Source organism: Citrus sinensis, chromosome 2 (assembly GCF_022201045.2).
Source record: "Citrus sinensis cultivar Valencia sweet orange chromosome 2, DVS_A1.0, whole genome shotgun sequence".
NCBI classification, from domain to species: Eukaryota; Viridiplantae; Streptophyta; class Magnoliopsida; order Sapindales; family Rutaceae; genus Citrus; species Citrus sinensis.
In genome coordinates this window covers 20,537,352-20,557,556 of record NC_068557.1, presented here as the reverse complement: position 1 = coordinate 20,557,556, position 20,205 = coordinate 20,537,352, and the positions used below count along the sequence as shown (strand labels likewise).

The window sequence follows — 20,205 nt, the reverse complement described above, 5'->3', positions numbered from 1 at the left end:
GTGTTGGACTGTTTTTCTCTCAGCAGTCGATTGATAGATAACTCTTACGGGTAAGGACCCTATAAATTTTGGATGAAGCATTTATGTTGGTATTTAATCTCTTTTCTATTTCATCAGTTACAAATAATTTTGCTACAAATTTAAGGTGTTAAAAGACTCTGTACACGTCGACGATTATTGAAGTCATGAACAGGGAAAAAAAGAGAGAGTGAAAGTTCAGTACAGCAAGGAGGTTAGCTCCCTTCCCTATATAGATAATTGTAATGAAAAAGGCTCATGATGTGTATATAGAGACAGCTTAAAGTGAGACCAATTTGTCTGCTGTATTCATTAGCTTTGTTTTCGGATGGGGATTGGAAGAGGAGAGACTAGTAGACTATCGAAGCACAACAACTAAGAAAATAAAGCAGTAGATAAAGGGGGGTGGTGTGGAACGTGCTCCATTTTGTTTGCTTTCTGATTCTCTGTGTGGTTGATGAGATGTATCAACTTACATTCAAGTTTCAACCTTTACAGGCTGTTTGTGTTGACCGTGAGAAACACATGATTAATGCGAACGTTGCAAGGGGCGACACAACACTTTTCCTACTCTCTAAAACTTCTGGGTGCAGATTTGGAACCTATTTTCGTATCAGTTCAGTTGTGGCACGGGCCAAATATATTTATTCGAGATCTCTTGAGCTCTAACAGAGCATATTATTTTAGGGAAATTTACAAAAATAATCATAAAACTTTTGTTATTTTTACAATTAACTCTCTCAATTTTTTTCTATCAACATTAGTCAAACACATATTTTTCTCTCCAAATTACCCTTCTTTACAAACTAAAAGTAACTTTCTTTCTCTCCTTTCGTCAAAACAAAGGCAGCTTTCCACTCTTGAATTATCAACCAACGGCGACAGCAAAAGGTAACGATAAAAGTGAAAGCCGATCATAATCTATTCGGATCCAACACTAATCGGCATCACATAGTGGTATGAGTTATTTTCTGAACTTGCTCGAGAGTTTCAGTGAACTACGAGTCGTGGGTAAATCTAGCGACATGTTGCCTGTCGCACGAAGAGGCAGATTCATTGCAACTGACTATTAATTTGATAGGGCTCAAATAATTTATTTTTTTTATAATTTCAGGCTTAATGGATTCAGTTGTACTTGAATTGTGTTACGATGGTTGGTGGGAGACATTAGAGGATGGTCGTATGGAGTATGTGAATGGTAAAAATAGAGATTTTTTGGTTGGGAAAAATTGTCTGTTTGATCAATTATTGGCAAGAGTATACGAGGTGTTACAAATAAACCCTAATGAATATAGTATCACAATGAAAACAACTTTAAGGTCTAGTAACACATTATATCGTATATGTGCACTGCCCATGGATTTATTTGATAATGAAATGGTGAGGGTTGTGTTGCATGTGGCATCTGATGTAGCTAATTTTAGATGCATTCCTATATTCGTGACTACATCACCTCGAGTTCCGAGCGAAGGTATTGAGCCACATGTCGATACAGAAACTTCGTTTAGAGCAAATATATCTGGCCCCGATAATGAAGAAGAGGTATTGCCAAGGACAATATCGTTGCAGCAATATTACTCGCTAATCCACAACAATTATGACAACATTGATGATAACGGCATTACATTACAGGATGTTGGAGCAACGGTATTTCCAATAATGACGTCGTTGGAGCAACGATATTCTCCGTATCACAACAATGATTTTCGGGACAATGATGATCTTCATGATGAGACAGAGGGGGATAATGTTTGTGCAGAACCTTCTAATAGTATGGGGGGGCACTCATTTCAATAATGATGGTGATGATGGAGGAGTCGGTCCTTCGAATATTCCGTCGTTTTAGCATGAGAATGAGTGTGAAAATAATACTCCTGTGAATAACAGAGGCAATGGATATATTCCTCCTATGGTTCGATCGAGAAGGAGAATTGACCCCCTCACAAGTCTTGCTCTAATTTTACCTTCGAACATAGTTGCTCCAAGCTTTGTTAGCAGTTGTGACTCAAATGATATCAGTGTGGGTAAGCTATTTGCTGAGAAGAATGAGTTTATATTACAACTACGCAAGGTTGCCTTTAGGGATAAGTTTGATTTCAAGATTGCACGGTCTACAACGACACGTTTCGAGGCTCACTGTTGTTCGGAATCATGTAAATGACGTATTCGAGCAACTAGAAGTTTGAACGAGCAAAATGTTCCTTAGGTGGTGCGGAGAATTGACAATGTACACACTTATCATAATGATGTATTGGTTTATGGATGTCATCAAGTAAGGAGTTGGGTTGTCAATTATATTATCGTAGAAAAATATATTCAAGACAAGAGGATTTATACTCTGAATGACATAAGAGCAGATATGCAACATGAATACGGTGTTCAGTTAACATACCAGCAGGCATATCGGGAGAGAGAAATTGGTCTTGAAATAGTTTGAGGCAACCCTGCAAAGTTATACAACTTGCTCTCTAAATACTCTCACGTACTAACTACAACGAATGAGGGTACAGTCACTCACCTCGAGTAGGATGGAGATGATAATTTCTTGTACTATTTTGTAGCACTCGGATCTTCCATCAAGGATTTTATGCAGTACATTCGGCCTGTCATTGCTGTAGATGGTACTCATCTCAAGGGGCTATATCGCGGAAGCATGTTCGTGACAACATGTCTTGATGGTAACAATCAATTGTATTCGTTAGCCATTGGGGTCATGGATTTAGAAAATAATGATGCTTGAGAATTGTTTATGATGAAGTTACACAAAGTGATTGGCGATAGACCTGAGTTGGTAATTATCTCTGATCGATGCACTGCCATAAGGAGAGCCGTTCTTAAAGTATTTCACAATGCAACTCATGGCGTTTGTTTTTACCATTTGAAAGGTAACATTAAGTCAGTTTAGAATGTCCAAAGCTCTTTGAGATGAATTTGAGCCTGCCTTTATTAATGCAGCAAAAGCATATGGCCACAAGAAATTTAAAAGACAACTTGAAGGGTTGTGGATGATCCACTTGGGTGCGGCTGATTACTTAGAAAATAATGTCGGTACGTGTAATTGGGCAAGGTCTCAGTTTGAAGGTAGGAGGTACAACATACTTACCACCAATATCGCAGAGAGTGTTAATTCTTTCATGAGGGAACCGCGGAAATTTTCTGTTACTCATCTTGTTGATCACTTTAGGAAAACATTACAGCAATGGTTTTATGATAGAAAAATTGTGGTTGAATCAATGAGTACTCGACTAATAACATGGGCGGATGAAATAGTCACTGAGAGGAGAACTATAGCTGAAAGAATGATAGTTCGGCCGGTATCTCCGCATCGATTTCAAGTTATAGGTGGTGGGCTTAAGGAATGTTTGGTTGACTTGAAAAAGAAAACTTACTTCTGCAGAGTGTTTCAACTTGATCAGCTTATATGTTCTCATGCAATTGCGGCGTGTCTAACACGCCAGGTGGATTTTATTAACCTTTGGTCGGACTTTTACACTACAGAATCGTTGGCGATGACTTATGCACAACCAGTGGAGCCAGTTGGCGACGTGGCTAATTGGGAAGTTCCAGATGAAATTCAATAGATGCAAGTATACCCACTAGTTAAGACACCACCACCTGGCCGTCGTAAAGAGCTCAGAATACCATCGGCTGGCGAGGACGTTAACCGGTGGACTGTAAAATGCGGGCGATGTCATGAACTGGGCCTAATCGTAAGCGATGTAAGAATCTCATTGCGTCGACTCAAAGTTAGTTATATTGTTTCAATGATTCGTTGGTTAAAACTGTTATTGTTTTTTGTGTATTGTACACTTATATGTCATGAAATTTTATTTTATTTTATTTTTAATATTAAAATGTGAGCAAAAAAATTATATAAACTTAAGTGCGCAAATTAGAATAAAAATTCAAGTTTTAACATTCGAATTACTACAACGGTTTACAATACAATATCGTCATTAAATATGTCAATTGTAATCTTCTTTCTAAAGTACTTGACATGACTAGCGTTAAATTCTAATCTAAGCCCGAACATTAAATACGTCATTATAATGGCCAGTTCCGGGTTCTTGTTGCGGCGCGCTCTTAACTGCGATAACTTTTCAGGAGTCAGCACTCCGCAACTCAGGTCGGATGTTGTAGAAGCCAACATATTCCAACCATCGGGGGAAGATAACTTCAAGTGGTTTGAATTTCAACTTGTATCTTTTGTCGTCGCGAAATGTGAGTAATGAATCATAAATTAAGACTTTTTTTTTTACGAAAGTCTACCTGTGCTAGTACTTAATGCGCCCCGTCCAAGTTAACATGGATGAGTAACTGTATGTAAAAATTGAAAAACATGTTCGTTATATATGAAATTGAAAAACAACCAAGAAAAAGCGACAACTTGTATATTTTCATTATGGAGTATGTGAAATGCAATAAAATACATACCATATCGACATCCGTCATTGATTTGGACATTGTGTGTTGTCGCCCACAAAGATAGCAATTCAAGCAGTCGTCGAATACTAATGAATTGACCGCATAATCCCCATTGTTCCATAACTGATTTAAGAACACCTAGTACATAGATAACCAATAAATGCATAAATTAACAAAACTTAAAGGCGATAATAAAAAAAACATAAAATGTATTTATAAGTTTTGTTAGCACGTTACCCAAAAAAATGTGTCATTATGTGTGACACGTTGAACTAAGGCATTCGGATACTGCCGTTGTTTCTCACTAATCAAGCGAAAATACTCGTGAATATGCTATGGAGGAGCAGAAACATTACGATTTAAAAGAAAAAATTTATACACAAATCCACAACACTCAAAGAACTTCGAAAATATAATTACCTCATCGTCTAGCCATCCCATCGAAGCTAAACCCAAAATTATTTGAAAGAATGACCACAGGTGCTGGACTCTCCGATCCACTGTCATATCACCAGCAAACCATCGATCAAACTCAGCAAACAGACTAGAATCCTCCAATCCTCTTAGTAGATTTATATCTATACTCGTATTCATGTCAATCTCATGGTCCATGATTTGGGGTCGAGCTAAAGGCCGAACGTTCTTTCCTCGCCTGAGTGGAGGAATCATGTAAGGACTGTTATAAACATACGATGGTATGTATGCGTGGCCAAACTTATTAACGCCCGGAGGCACCTCAGTGAATGCCTGCACGCTCTCCCCACTAACATCCCCGTAGAAACTATACAATGACATGGGCATAGAAAAATTTTGATTTCTCACGTCAGTATACACTACATAGTCATTCGGAGCCTGTCCATTCGCTAAGATAAACATATTAAACAACTATCAAATTAAAAATTAAACGAACATAATTATTAAATTTAAATTTGCTCACCGCATACGAGCGTCCAGTGGGAGAATCCTTATTTGGACGTTTAGAAAATGTGTCGATAAATCCAACCGCGATTTCTTTAAAATCTTTTAATTCTGACTTCAATTCATAAACGTTACGATCAATCTTATCTAGCCGTCATCGCATGTAATCATTAAACTGCTTTGTCCTCGACTATTACAAAAGAAAATAAGTAAAACTTTAGAATAATAGTAAAACAATAATGATTTATAAATGAAGAATATCGTATATTATTTATAATCTCATAATCATGTGAGTCATCAGAGTTGTTTGTCTGCTCCTGCTGGTCATCAACAGCCACCTCATCCTCAGAAGTGTCATAACGCTGCTCTGGTGTTGGGTTTGGTATGTCGTCATGCTCGTCTGATTGCCTTGTAACAGACAACATCGCGTTGATTAAGGGTTGATGCTGTATAAAGTATCATTTAAAATTAGTAAATGAAAAGTCAAAAATTTCGATTAAAAAATTTATAGTACTTAAAGGATACCGACCTTATGAATCCAGTCTGGAATGCTTGGCATGTAATCATTCACAGTGAGCCAATATTTTCTGCTACTCTTCTTTGAATTCGGCTAAAGGGTTTGTAAAATGTCTCCCTGCCATAAATTCAATCCAAAATTTTAAGTTAGTATACATAACTTAAATTAAGTAAAGTTAAAAAAATAACTAATAAATATTACTTACAAGATGAGATTCGTCGTTGAAGAACAAATAAACCTCAACAAAGTTGATGCTCGAAGACGCCATGGGCTTCCATTGAACGATGCGGAGAATCTTCTTCTTCGTTTTCACGACCCATGTTGACGGCAAACCTCCGATCGATTCGTAAATCCAAGCCTGCAACAACCAAAGTGAAAAACCTATTAAAACAACTATCAAATATTTAATACTATAAAACTTATTAATAAACAAAAAAACAACGCACCTGAACCTCGGACGTAAAGCCGTAAAGATTGTACTTTTCAATGTTATGATCTGGGTTTTTCAACCAAGTCGTCTTAAATTTATGGTATTTCTCGAACAATGCATCGTCAAGACTCTCGTATATCATTTTCCACGACAAAAGACCCCATGGACGGTTTCGGAAGTACTGTATATCATCAACTTCGTTAAGCCAATCGAAATTGATTTGACAATGATTTTTTCTTACATTTAGTACTCTGTCCGCAAAATAAAAGAGCGCAATCTTTAATGCGTCTATATCGTCCATTGCCTCGAATTTCAACTTCTTAAATAATGCATCGAATTCCTTAAGATTGATCTTGTGATGCACACCATCAAAATACGTATTCCGTAGCCTATGCATCGTTTGGTTATTTCTTAGTTCGGTATCAACACCATATGAAAGTCCAGTAACCAGACACCATTCTACAATTGACAAACGAATCAAATGCTCACCAATTTAAAACCATAACTGATCCTCACAGTTATCTTCTTCATGGGCCACTTGTCTCAGTAAAAGATTGTGCAAAATTACCCCACTAAATGGAAAGCTTCGGCACTCCAAGAAATGCCCAAATATATCCTTTTTGAACAAATTCAACTCCCGCTTTGTTAATTTTTCCTCGATGGCTTTTACGACCGAAGATAAATTACACATGCTCGAAATTCGACCCGGAAAGTGATTGGCATAACGAAAATACATCATGCCTACTTCGATATCCGATAATTCTGATTTCGCCATGTATCTGTAATATTTATAACATTATTACATTCCATTTACAACAAAAATAAAATAAATTGACTTGATAGAAAAAAAATATTAAACCCATTGTAATTAGGTGCGACAGGCAGCCTGTCGCACCAATTGGCTGTCGCTCTAAAAATTGGTACGACAGCACAGCGACGGGTGCGAGCTAGTGCCCGTTGATTGGGCGAGCGGTGCGCGCGCTCTAACGCCCTTTGCTGGGCAGCGGTTCTACATTCCCAAAACAACACACTCCTAAAATAACAACAACCACCACAAACACCACCACCACCACCACCATTATTCTCAAACTACGACCACTATTATTCTAAAATTTCATTTTAAATAAATGAAAATAAATAAAATGGCTAACCTAGGTTTTGTTGAAGGTTGTAGATGGTAGATCGGACGCCGATGAGGGATGGAACCGCCGCCGACGAAGGCTGATGTTGCCGTCGACGATGGGAGTTTCTTCGGTTTGGGAGAGATGGGTGAAAGAGAGATTGTTGGGGGAGAGATGAGAGAGAGGGGTATTTTGGTCTCAAAGATTTTTTTTATGGCTAATGTTGATAGAAGTTTGTTTAGGGGGGTTAAGATGGAAAAAACCAAAAGTTTTATGGTTATTGGTGTAAATTTCCCATTATTTTATGTCATGTGTCTTTTAATTATAGTTTATGGTTAAGATTTAGTTATCTTTATATTCCATTTATCAATCAACAATTAGTTGCTTGAATTTTGACCTAGAAGAACGATCATGCGCAACCACGACACAAAGTGCCACAACGATTCTTCAAATTTAAAAAAATTGGAAAATATAGAGTGAATTTCAGAATGTTTTCGCCAGTTGTCAAATTAAGGTCCTATTTGGTATTGAGGTGTTATACTTTTTAAGATACATCTGTTGTGAAAAAAAAATTGTAACTATGAAATCAAAATTAATAATATGTAGTAAATATAAATTTTAAATAATAATTTTGACAAAATTATTAAAGAAATAACAATTTTTATATTATATAGGTGAAAAATTATATTAATATAGCTTTCAAACTAGAGCAGTTAACGTTTACCCAACACTTTATGGTGCGTTTACTTCATAAAATGGAAATAAGGTGGAATGAGAATGGGCTGAGAATGAGAATATGCTGGAATGAGAATGAGATTTCAATGTTTATTTGGCAAAAATAAATGAAATGAAAATGTGCTGCAATGCCATTGATGTATTTACTTGGTAAAATAAATGGGAATGAGAAATGAGAATAAGAATCAATTTACCAAAATATCCATAGTATAAATAATATAATTTTCATTAACTAAATACATGTATAAATATTATTATAAAAATGATATTAAATAAAAAATAAAATTAATAATAATAATAAATGTTAATAGTGATAATATTAATAAAAATAATTAATAATAATTAAAATAATAAAGTTAATAAAATTTAATAGTAATAATAATGATATTTAAAATAATAAAATTAATTGTGATTTAAACGATGTTAATTCAGGAAATATGAAAAAATTATAAAGATACAAAAGTCAGTACAGGGAATGAGAATCCTCATTCCCAACCCCCTGTGAGAATGTGATTTCTATTTTTTATTTTTAAATTATGTGGAATCCACATATTTTATTTTCATTCCGAAATTATATTTTACTAAATAGACATACTTTTTTATTCACGTGACAACAGACAAGCCTAGGTTATGTCAAATCTTGCGGAGTTGGAGTGTCTGCGAAACCCTTCAAGGCGGCAGTGCTTCAAGCCATTATCGGATGTCGGCAACGAACAACATATATGTCCACACACTTACATACTATATAGAAGTACGAGGATTACCGCTAGCTTCTTGTTTTTCCTGAGCAAGAGCACTGACATGTCCGTCGTAGGAGAAAGGGCTGACACTCACACCATGCCTATGCCAGTTAAGAGATTTCGCGTAAATTGGAAATTGTATATTCATGGCTGCATGCACGTACGTTAAGGTCGTACGTTAAAGCCGTTGTGCTTTTTTTCTTCAAAATAATTCTCTGCAGCACATCGACAACAAAGTCAAGATGGCCGAGTTGGTCTAAGGCGCCAGTTTCAGGTACTGGTCCGAAAGGGCATGGGTTCGAATCCCATTCTTGACATAACCTGATTTTATTTTTCTAATTTCTAAATAATGCTTTCATATTGGACAAAAACAAAGAAATGATTGGATTACAGAAAAAACCATATCCCATTTCAACAAAAGAATTTGCTGGCTTTCCAGTAATCAGCGATAAAAAGCAGATAAAAATAAAGCACTTGATACATTTGACACAAAATGTTCATTCCTTGATTACCTATTACAGAAGCAATTCAGACTTTTTAGTTATAACTTACAAAACTGTGGTTTCCACTTCCTTTATCAGACCCGCCAATCAATCCTTCTCTTCTAAGCTTCTCTTCCTTAGATTTTCTACAAAAAATCACCCAAGAATTCACCTCCAAAGCTATACAAACACCAATCAATGTTGACAAACACAAACAGTAAGCCAACTTAGCATAAGACCTGCCTTCTCCCATCACCTCAAATCCTTGAAACACATTCACGACTCCGAGCACCACACAAGCATACCCGACAAAATGGTGATATGATTTCCAATACTTCCTGAACTTGTTCGTAGTCTTCGGCCTAAACAGCAATGCCAGTGTCTGCAGTGCCCCCAAGCAAAATGCCGTGAACCCGAGCTTACGGTGCAGTCCGTAAACAACCCCTGGTGACAGGTCCCCTAGCCTAATTCCAATGCCAAAACCAACTGTTCCCAGAAAAAATGCCGGGAGTTGGATCCCCGAGTGAGCATAAAACCATGATGGCCCTAGTGCTTGAATGTGCCGCAAGTAACGTGCGGTGACAGCTCCAATGGGAAGCAAAACTCCCCATGCAACGGCGTTTATGATTCCATGAACCATTCTTAATGTTTTGATGTTGCTGTGTTGCGCTGCAGTTGAGCCAGACATGACATCAATGGTGGCAATTGATGAAAGATCGTTAGATGTCGTGGGATGAATAGTTGGGGAGTAGCCTTGGACATATAGGCCACGGTTCCATACATGGTGGATTTTGGTTTTGTTGGGTGAAAGTTTTAACGTGGCAAATATTTGGACTGAGGCACCATTGTGTATAGTTGCCATTTTACCCCCATAAAGGGTAGCTGAGGACGAAATGAGGTTGATGTCGAGAGGTCTTGAGAGAAGAGGAGACTTTTGGAGCTTAACAGTTGGGTCTAAAATATAAGGAAGAAGGACCAATTGGCCGGAGTTTGGATCTGGGAAGGCGACTAGGGCTCGTGTCCCGGTCATTTCGGGGGAGCTGGGGTTTATGCCCCAACCGACCCAACCGGAGGGTGAAATGAAAGTGCCAAAGAAGCAAAGGTCTAAGGTGGCATTGTGGGCATGGAAGGTCCAAGCTAGTGAGGCTTGTTGCGTGGGAAGTGTCATGCATTTTTGAAAAGTTTTTGTGGCAGTAATGGTAGAGCAATGTGATGAAAGTACAACGCGTAGATGGGAAGTGTAGAGAAAGAAGAAGAATAGGAGAGACATATTGGGGGTGAAAGAAGAAAGGAGAGGAATTGGTTAGGGTTCAAAGAAGTGGCATGCTTTTGTTAACATTTATGTGTTTGATAATAATGTTTCTTTTTTATGCAAAAGAAAATGATGGGTAATGATTGCCATTGTGCATTTGTAAGAAAATTGTGCTTGTGCTTGGCTTTGAAGGCAAGATAACATGATGTCTTTGTTTGGTAGATGTGAATAAGTGAATTAAACCTGTAATTGTTTTTAAACAGTGGGCGCATGATCTCGTAGGAGATATGTATGGACCATTTGCTTTAATTAAACAATTTTCTTATCTGTGTTGGCCTTTTCCTATTGGAAAATGGAAGAGTGTTTGAGTGGGGAAGCTGAAGTGGGGCTTGGCTTTTAAGCTAAGTTGCAACAGTGAAATCTTGGGGGTGTAAACAATGGAAGGTGTGCTCAATTGTGAATCATTACATGACCAAAATCCATTTCTTAAATTTTACTATAAACAGAAATTAGTAACAAGAAGCAAACGAATGTAAATCATCACATGACCAAAAATCCATTTCTTAAATTTTACTGTAAACATAACTTAGTGACAAGAATCAAACAAACTCTCATTGAAACATCCACTAGGTATCAGTCTGTGTCGTGTCCTAATCTCGTAATTTTGGAAGATACAATCATCATAAGTATTCACAACCTCCCGACTATATATATTATATAAACAATTATTGATCAAGTGGTGCAATCCCAATTCACCAAGTAACACTTGTTCAGGGAATTGAGTAATTGCTCCTCTGCTCCAGAAAGAAACCCAACTGATCATGTTGAAATTTGGGAGAAATACGTAGATAAAATAATGCTCTCACCATTCCCCCCCACCTGAACCTCTTTCCTGCCCAGAAAAGTTTACCGGAAAGAACATATTATTGAACTAGATTACTTCCATTAAATAGCCCAGAAGACAACTAGTGATTTTCTAACTAATTCACCAGATGGTTCTTTAAGATCACTTATTCAAGCACGAGTATACTTGTTATATTTAGACGAATTACTAAAACAAGATTTCAACTTTGATGTGCGTACCAGGGGGGGTGAATACGAATTGAACTTCCAACTTCAAGGTCAACATCACAGCAAACTCTTGGATTGAAAATAATTGTCCTCTCTCTTCCTCCATTCCCCCTTTTTTGGTTACTTTGAGGCCACTGGGGCTCCTGTAGAAGCAGAATGCACCTTCATTTTTCCTTTAGTTGGTACATGAACAGAAGTGCTTTTGCAGTTAATAAACAGATGCTGTTAGATCCTGATTGGAATCTTCTCTCCAAAACATCCACTTACAAACAGAAAGAGTGTGTGTATGTGAAAAATATCACAGAAAAATTTCCAAACTGTTAGTGCAAGTGCAACTTGATATGGGTTCAAACTTGACCTCAGTGTCCTTGCTAGGAGAAACGTGACAAACTATCAACTTTGCATCCAAGTATCTTGAAAGGATTTTTACATTGAGGCAGGTTGGTTCATCTGAGGAAACATATGAAGAAAACACTAGGAATAAGCAATGGTAAACAAGCACAAACTTTTTTGTCTTGCACAACAAAATAGTCTGTGAGTCACCGCAATTCCATTTCCATGAGCAGGCATGTTTTCTACAAAAGAGAAAAAGAAATATTAACAACTGCAGGGTCTTACTATTTGGGCTGGCCTTGGTCTGTAACTTCAAAAATTCCAAATCTGTCTCTTTTTCACTCTGCATAACCTGCTGCAACTTCCCAAATAACCCAACACTGTGGTTTGAGAAAGCACATTTGGTATATAGTTACTCGTTAAAGATTTACTTTAACAATCATCTAAGGCATGGGTTGAAGGAAGAATCTAGTCTTGTCATTTACCCAAATGATCTAGGTACAGCAACAAAGGCGGCTTCATCTCTTGAGGTAGTACCCAAGGCTTCCTGAAACCTATCCACAATTGTTTGCCTCTTCACTTCTGGGATAGCAGGTTTTGGGTTTTGATAATTGGCCTAAGTGCTCATGCAGATAAGATTACACAAAATTAAGGAATTCAGCAAGATACACCATAATAAAGCTATTGAAATCAGGTAGTACCTCATTATCACTTGATGATCCACTCCCCACAGGTTCAAGGTCTTCACAGTCAACAGTTCTGTCTCCCAGTTGTGAAATACTTCTCCTTGAAAAAACTTGCATCCTTTTCCCTCTTGTTCTGCTATTCTGCACTAGACATTTGATTAGACTGGGTATAGAGAGCAGTACAGGGAAAGAGGCATTGATCAAAGAAGAAAGCTACCATCTTCGAGTTTCTTCTCAGCAAGCTAGAGCTATCCCGAAGGCTATCCAAATGCTCCGCCACTGAATGATCATCACACCAGTGAGGATCTTCTACTTCATCAGGCACCATTTCTGATTGCGTTGCCTTCTTTCCAGGGAAGCCGCCGAGAAGCCCAGTAATTGAATGTTTTTCGCAATCAACAGTTTCCATCCTTTCAGATAATTCATCAACTTTGCATGGAATACTATTATCATTCTTAGAAACAGGAGAAAAGAGTCCTTCCCTGCGTGGCTGAAAGCGGAATGAAAATTTTGGCTTGGATTTGCTTTGGATACCTGCAGAGTGCAGAGCATAAAGAACCAGGCAAGAAATAATTGATTGTCCTTTCCACAGCCACATGAATGAACTCCAGCAATACAAATTAAATACCCGAGTGATTTCATGCATAAGATATCTCTTTGGATTAACATCTGGACATTATTCATCCAATAAAGAACAATTACATTAGTATTTCACAAATGGTGGAGCACATATGTGTGAACAACAGAGCATCACATAGCTCAAAGCACATTAACTGTTCTGTGTCTTATTCATTTTTCACTTTAGCTTTTATTTTAGCAATTTTTTGAGAATAAGCTCCAACTCAGAAGGTGAAATCCAACTTCCATATGTAGACATTCTTGCAGCTGACGGCAATTAGTTTGGGACTGCGGCTTTTTTGAGCATCTGGCATGGATTGCATTGAGATATACAATTTACATACAAACATTAAAGAACTAAAACATTACATATATTTAGAGACAATTCAAATGTCAGCAAACTACTATATTTAAATAGGTTTATTGGTTTAACAAGTGGCACGACAATTTTTTAGATAGAAATGTACAGAAACTATAAAGGAAAAACATTATCAAGACACCATTAAAGAATCATAGAGTACCTTTACCAGATTTGTTTGCTTTGCAGGTGGGCTGTGATGATGATGAGCATAAAGCATTTTCATTTAAGTGGACAAGTGCCTTAGCTTCTTTACTTACTACAGACCACGTGTTCTCCCCATCTAGCCTTGCACTTCCAAAATCATGAAATCCATCTTTGTGGAATGGAGTGCGTGAAAATTCTGGGAGTGCATTGGCCTTCTAAATAAAAAGAAACTCGTAAATAATTCTTGTGTCAAGTAACAAGGACAAAAATTTACTTGGAAGCAGCGCATCCATGAAAAGATAGACGCAGATAGCTACAGAGACGCAGTCAACACATAATAGCTAATCCTAAACCTTATTGGATATAATACCTCATTAGCAGAGATTGCTTCTTCATCTGAGGTACATGTTGATGCCTTCCTTGGCGAGAAGATAAAACCAACCTCATCAGGAAATTCAGGCATTTCAACCTCATCTTCCACAAAGACACTTACTTGCTTCTGTTACAGCGACATACGCAAATGTCAGTTTCTCCTAAGAAAACTGGTCGGAAATTGAAAATTCTATTCAAATTCAATCACTTGCCTTTGGTGATAAACTGCCAGCAATCCTTCCACAAGTTTCTCCATCAGTACCTGTATGTCAGAAACCAAATCTGTGCTTTGGAAACTAAACATGAATATTCGATGAACACCATAAACAACCACATTAACGTGAAAAAACATTTTATTACAAAATAATACTACGGTTTCAGAGTGCACCTTTCAGTATGTCTAGCCGCGATTGAAGTTGTACCACTTCCTATCAATTTACAAAAATCATAGCATGAATAAGTAAAACAATTGCCTCTAAATTTACAAAATCAACGTCATCACATCAATTACGTGATGGATAAACATTTGAGTAAATTTTAATAAAAATTTATTGAACAATTAAATCGAATGACAATTAAACTGGTAAATTAAAAACTGACCGCTTTCTCCGATGGCCCACCCAACGAAACACAATTATCTCGTAAATCGACGTTAAAATCTTCCTCATCTGCGAATCAAAAAATTTTAAAAACAGAGACATGCTTAAAACGCGTACAGTGTTTAGTGTATACATAACATAAGAGTATTTCAAAAATAACGGCAACCCTGTATGAAATGTCAATCAAATTACCAGAAATGCTTTGATCAGAATCTTCATCTCCCTGAAAGCGCATAAGATCCCGGCAAAATGAAAAGAAAAAAATAAAACGAATTATCATCTACAAAAAAAAAAAAAAAAACAAAGAAATTCCAAAGAAGAAAATAAGAAAAATATTTAAAGTCAGAGTTCCCAGTTCTTACCGGGAAAATTTTTTGCCGCCACATTTGTTTCTTTGGGTGTAATAAACGGACGCCACATTCAAATATAAATAATTGCGTTTATGTCAAGCTTTTCAATTTTTTTTTTAATTTGTTATTTATTTAGTTATTTACCTTTGAGTTGAGCTATCGGCACCCCTCAATAACTCTCTCGAAACCCCACTGTTGTATTGACTATTTTAACCTTAAAGAAAATTACATAAAGGACCACTATAATTGATTCTCTTATTTAATTTTGAGTTATTTATTTATTCATTTTAACCAGACGGACGCCTGTTCTTTGCTTCTGTCAGCCATCGAACGGAAGCTCTGTGTTCTTTTCGTCTCCCAGTCGAAAATACATATTAAAGAAGCAGTGTGAAGAATGGTGGGAGTGAGCTTGGAGGGAGAGAAGGTGATACTTGTACCTTACATGAAAGAACACGTGCCAAAGTACCACCAGTGGATGCAAGACCCTTTTCTCCTTGAAACGACGGCGTCCGAGCCTCTCACCCTCGAGCAAGAGTACCAAATGCATCTCTCCTGGTGCCAAGACCCCCTCAGTTCTCTCTCGCTCTTCCGACCCTCCCTCTCTCAACTGGGTTTTGCTTGTGCTTAATTTTTAACTCGTATTATTTTTTATTAATCAATTTTATTTTTTGTATTTTTTTTTCAGAGAAAACTTTCATTGTTTTGGACAAGGATTTGGTAGAGGGAACGTTTGTTCATGGAGATCCCCACGTGGAAGGTCAGTTCAAATTTTTGCATTTTGCCCCTTTTTTATCTGCACACTTCAGCTGTTGAAACTGCTGGAGAGATAGTAGTTTGGGATACTTGTAATTTCAGTCGTATGAGGTTTCGCTTAATGTGTTGTGTTGTATTATTTATCATTCATGAAAAAGTAATGGTGAGTTCTTTTGCAGCCATGGTTGGTGATGTGAATATTTACATGAATGACTTGGATAATTTGGAGTTAGCGGAGGTTGAGATAATGATTGCTGAACCCAAAAGGTACCTTCGTTTCTTCTTCTCTAATAACGAACACGTTAGCTGGAGAAGTTACTTCTTGTATTTGTTGTGCTTGTGCGTGTTTATAAAAAGCCCTGTGCTTCTTTGAATAAGTTTTGGATTTGCTTTTTGAAACAGGGAATTCTGATGAAAAAAAGGCTTATTTATTTACTATCAGTTCATGAAAAGCAGCATCTACTGATTGTAGAGGCTATTTCTTATTATTTGTCATTAAGATTCTTCTGTTGGCGCGGGATATTCTGTTATTGTTGTTACTGTCCATATTGTATTAGCATTGTGCTCAGAGATATGTTGGATTAGTATAGGACAGATGCTGAACAGACTCCTTTGATCAGTTTTCATAGACAAGTTGAGAAATGCCTGAATTTATGAGAGATATTGGTTTGCTTTTCAGTCTGATTTGTTGTTTTGTTCTTGCTAGCTTAGCCGTGGTAAAGGACTTGCAAAGGATGCTGTCTTGATGATGATGGCCTATGCAGTTGAGAATTTTGGTATCCACGTCTTCCGTGCTAAGATTGGAGAATCAAATGGAGCATCTCTTCGCTTATTTCAAAAATTGGTCTCTCTCAATCTCTCTATATTTATGTGGCTGTGTGTGTATATCAAGATTGTATTGACTAATATTTATGGTTGGTGTAGGGCTTCGAAGATATTTCCTATAGTGAAATCTTCAAAGAGGTGAGCAAACTACGTCTTTAACCATCAGAAGATGTAGTTACATTCATCAAGAGTATTAGTGCACATGCTTCTGTTGGTTAATTCCTCCTCCCAATATCTTTACCTTGGAGTCCATTATGAAATTTTAACTATAAGCGTTTGTGACTGCTTAATTACTGTCTGATTCAATTAACTGATAAAACTCAGTGGGGTATAATTAGTACAGGCAGTGGACAGCTTGTAAATTATGTCCTAGAGCAAGGGAAGTTCAAATTAGTTGAATAACACTTAGTAAACTTTCATATTGGAAGAGCTCGTTTACGTCAGTGTCAGGTAGCTTGTCTCATATTTTATTTTATTTTTTCAATTTTATTCGATTTTAATGGGATGTATTCTCAGGTGACTTTGGAATTGCCAGTGGAAAATGCCAAGCGAGAGGAGCTGCTTGTTTTAACTGCTAACGTGGTTCGACATCCATAATCCTAACAAAGCTACTTGTTTTTATTTATTGCCCTAAAAGAAACTCCCCCATGGTTGTTCTGTGTTTATGATGAGAAGCTGAGGTTGTGTGGGCTGTGTTATTTGTTGACCTTATTCATCTTGTTGTATCCCATATGTTATTTGTACACCACAGAACTGCTGGTAATTCAGCCTTTCGTCTTAAGGGATACAATGTACTACCAGAACTCATAACCCATGGAGACACATTACTGTTGCTATTTTATTATTATCTTGATATTCTTTTGTATTTTAAGGCCAAACATGTCTGCAATTTATCTCTCCGCCATTTGGAGAATACAGTGAACAAAATATTGCTGTAGCTGTTCTGGTATCTGCAAGGCTTACTTAAACAACCACTTAATCATTCTGGTGAGTGGCAATGATGATGCATAATGATTACAATGATGACACAACAATTACAAGAGTAATAACTGAACTCATGCGTGAATGTAAAGGATTTGGGACATAGGGAGGCAAGTTTGGACACATTCTAAACATTTTTCTCACAGGTTTGTTCCTATGACAACAAATCCAATGTGCCCGTTGATTCGACATTCGGCCCTGAGGTTGAATGAATCTGAGGATTTTCATTTGAAACTGGACCTGCTTGCCAGGCATGATTGAAAGTAGTTCCATTAACTAACGGACCTACAACAGCGAATATCGTCATCTCGTTGTTGGTATATGTGGCAGATACATTGGAAACCGGAAAGCTTAAATTTCCAGGTTGCATTAAAGGGTTGTAGCTGTCTATTGGTGTGGTATAAACAGCCACTGTCCCATTAGAATATCTGAAAGCAACTATAGCTTGTGACCCAACCATGCCTGTTCCAGTTGGGTTGATTGCCCATGCTACCCATTCTGTAGGTGTTTGGTTGGCTCTGTATGCTATATGAACACTTTTTGTTTCTGGAATGTAGTTCCAGTGGAGATTGGCCTGTAGCACAGGAAGTTCACTGCAAGAAGTGAAGACTTGTTTACTTGCAAAGGTATAGTTTTTGCAGCTTTGAGCTGAGGAAACGAGGAATAAAGATAGAATAATGCTGATTGTGAAGATAGTTTCTGAGGTTACTTCCATTTAATACTGGATATATGAAGGGTTACTGATGCCTATGTATGGAGATATTTGAACGATTTGAAGATTTTGTGGGGCAATGAAAGGTCAAAACTGATGTTTACAGAATGAAACAGAGCAGAAGCGTTAAGAGTTCCTTGTCGAGAACCTGAATTTTCACAATGTTCCCAGAATCTGCAAACTGAGCCTGGTTGCACTCGAAGCTTGGGCTTTTGGGCCTATATAAATGAAACTGTTAGATTTAAAAAGTTAGAAAATGAGTAGTTGAGCAGAGGGTGACAATGGAGAGCGGTAGAGTATTTCTAAGTGGATTCTATCTTTTTTTGATTCAGGCTTAATTTTGAAGGGATGATTTTTAGGAGTGTGAATTCAATCGTCTGTAAATTAGAGAGTAATAATGGGGCTTTTTATAGAGAAGTGATGGCTGCCACTCCAGATTACTGCAATCGTATTATTGGCTGAATGGATCGTGATAGATTAGTCACAAAAGTTTCTCCATTTTTTATTTCCTGGTTCATGATAGATTAGTCATGAAAGTTTTCCCCAATTTTTTTGGTTCATGATGATTTGTTTGGTTCTGTTTTTCTCCTACTGACTAACAACTTCTATTCTAACTTTATATAAGTGACTGGTTAGAGTTTAGGAAGTAGTCATCAGCAGATGAACCAACTAATAAACACTAGTTGAAGAAGAAATTATGGAGGTTTAAAAGCTGCTGAAGCATGTGTTGTCTCTTGGTTTGAACCATCCCAGAATATCGTCAGTAAAGCCATTAGTTTTCCCCAGAAAAAAAGAAAAAAGAAAAAAGAAAAGAGAGATATTTTACCCAATAAAAGAAACAGAAACTTTTCTTATTTGACAAGGAATTTATTGATTCCCTCTGGAACACGTTTTCTTTTAGCGTGATTAAACGACATAATAGGATTAACGTGTATTATCTAAGTGATTGATTATCTTTCTTGTATCATATGGAAAGTATTAAGTCAAATGTTTCTGTCCTTCAGTTTAGGTGGCTTATAGTTATAGGTTCAGAGAAATTTGGTGGGTATGTTTGAATCTTTCTAATAAGTTTTGAAGACTATTCTGTACTCCATGTATTGCAGAGAAAGCATTGTACTTTTTATAATGGTTGGTTTAGACAATGAAAGGTCTACGAAGACTGCTCGTGCCCTAAACAGATGCACAAACTTAAAATTTTGGACTTGGTCACTTGGTGTTTTGGCTTTGTAGTAGGTTCTGAAGATTTAATGGAGAGTAAGAGAAATGTAGAAAAGCTCTTGACAGTAAAATTTTATTGTCTAAATTCGGGGAAAGTTGACGGACGGATCTTATTTTTGTTCTCGGTGTGTGTGTGTGCTTTTAAGATAAATAATATTAAGTGGAATTAATTTAAACAAAAAATGGTTTCTACAACAAAAGTGTCTAAAGTGGCGAATGAGAGAGAATTCAGGTTTGTTGTTAAGTAGCCAAATCACAACTACATTTAAACTTAATCCGGGCTATAACATAATTAAAGCCGCCACCACAAGCGAAATTAACATAATTAGAGTTTGGCAACCTGCCATTTGGTCCTAATATAGATTGGCCGAGTGGGGGGGGATCTTTTGAGAAGTGAAATTAATTAATTTGTGGCCTGATGCCGTCTCAAATCTTGATACTGCTAAATGATTACTTTTAAAAACCCTTTTTGAAGAAGGGGTCAGTCTGTCAACATACTTTCAATCAGCACCGTCAGTTTTCTTTGCTTCATCATTGCATGCAA

General features: G+C 37.1%; 4 protein-coding genes and 1 non-coding gene across 17 annotated transcripts; 2 read left to right on the top strand and 3 right to left on the bottom strand.

Moving 5' to 3' along the window:
• Window positions 1–8,777: 8,777 nt before the first annotated feature.
• Window positions 8,778–11,016, bottom strand: LOC102615284 (cytochrome b561 and DOMON domain-containing protein At2g04850). Its single transcript, XM_006469463.4, has one exon. The coding sequence runs from the start codon at window positions 10,654–10,656 to the stop codon at window positions 9,442–9,444; it is 1,215 nt and encodes a 404-aa protein (XP_006469526.1). The 5' UTR covers window positions 10,657–11,016; the 3' UTR covers window positions 8,778–9,441.
• Window positions 9,141–9,221, top strand: TRNAL-CAG (transfer RNA leucine (anticodon CAG)). Its single transcript has one exon. It is a non-coding gene; the product is annotated as a tRNA-Leu (tRNA).
• Window positions 11,017–11,167: 151 nt separating the features above from the next.
• Window positions 11,168–15,304, bottom strand: LOC102615565 (uncharacterized). Of its 10 annotated transcripts, none has more exons than XM_025095165.2 (14): window positions 15,185–15,304; window positions 15,015–15,045; window positions 14,824–14,891; window positions 14,612–14,651; window positions 14,436–14,485; window positions 14,222–14,350; window positions 13,868–14,066; window positions 12,946–13,262; window positions 12,744–12,869; window positions 12,528–12,658; window positions 12,328–12,422; window positions 12,068–12,159; window positions 11,722–11,852; window positions 11,168–11,530 (listed from the first exon to the last, which is right to left on the bottom strand). In XM_025095165.2, exons 1-14 carry the CDS (start codon window positions 15,206–15,208, stop codon window positions 11,458–11,460), a joined length of 1,506 nt encoding a protein of 501 aa, XP_024950933.2. In that variant the 5' UTR covers window positions 15,209–15,304; the 3' UTR covers window positions 11,168–11,457. The 10 variants fall into 10 exon arrangements, 7 of the variants coding, with proteins under 7 accessions (XP_024950933.2, XP_052291045.1, XP_052291044.1 ...); XM_052435085.1 differs by having other exon boundaries at window positions 11,168–11,525; XM_052435084.1 differs by having other exon boundaries at window positions 13,874–14,066.
• Window positions 15,305–15,447: 143 nt separating this feature from the next.
• LOC102617341 (uncharacterized) lies at window positions 15,448–17,628 on the top strand. 4 transcript variants are annotated; one of them, XR_003063926.2, is made up of 7 exons: window positions 15,449–15,744; window positions 15,858–15,929; window positions 16,105–16,192; window positions 16,637–16,769; window positions 16,850–16,888; window positions 17,094–17,200; window positions 17,267–17,628. XR_003063926.2 is itself a non-coding variant. In XM_006469474.4 (6 exons), the coding sequence occupies exons 1-6, from the start codon at window positions 15,567–15,569 to the stop codon at window positions 17,345–17,347; spliced, it is 591 nt and encodes a 196-aa protein (XP_006469537.1). In that variant the 5' UTR covers window positions 15,450–15,566; the 3' UTR covers window positions 17,348–17,628. The 4 variants fall into 4 exon arrangements, 2 of the variants coding, with proteins under 2 accessions (XP_006469535.1, XP_006469537.1); XR_369616.4 differs by having other exon boundaries at window positions 15,448–15,744; window positions 16,637–16,888; XM_006469474.4 differs by lacking the exon at window positions 17,094–17,200 and having other exon boundaries at window positions 15,450–15,744.
• Window positions 17,629–17,749: 121 nt separating this feature from the next.
• LOC102617038 (cytochrome b561 and DOMON domain-containing protein At5g47530-like) lies at window positions 17,750–19,989 on the bottom strand. Its single transcript, XM_006469471.4, has one exon. The coding sequence runs from the start codon at window positions 18,444–18,446 to the stop codon at window positions 17,886–17,888; it is 561 nt and encodes a 186-aa protein (XP_006469534.1). The 5' UTR covers window positions 18,447–19,989; the 3' UTR covers window positions 17,750–17,885.
• Window positions 19,990–20,205: the final 216 nt, after the last annotated feature.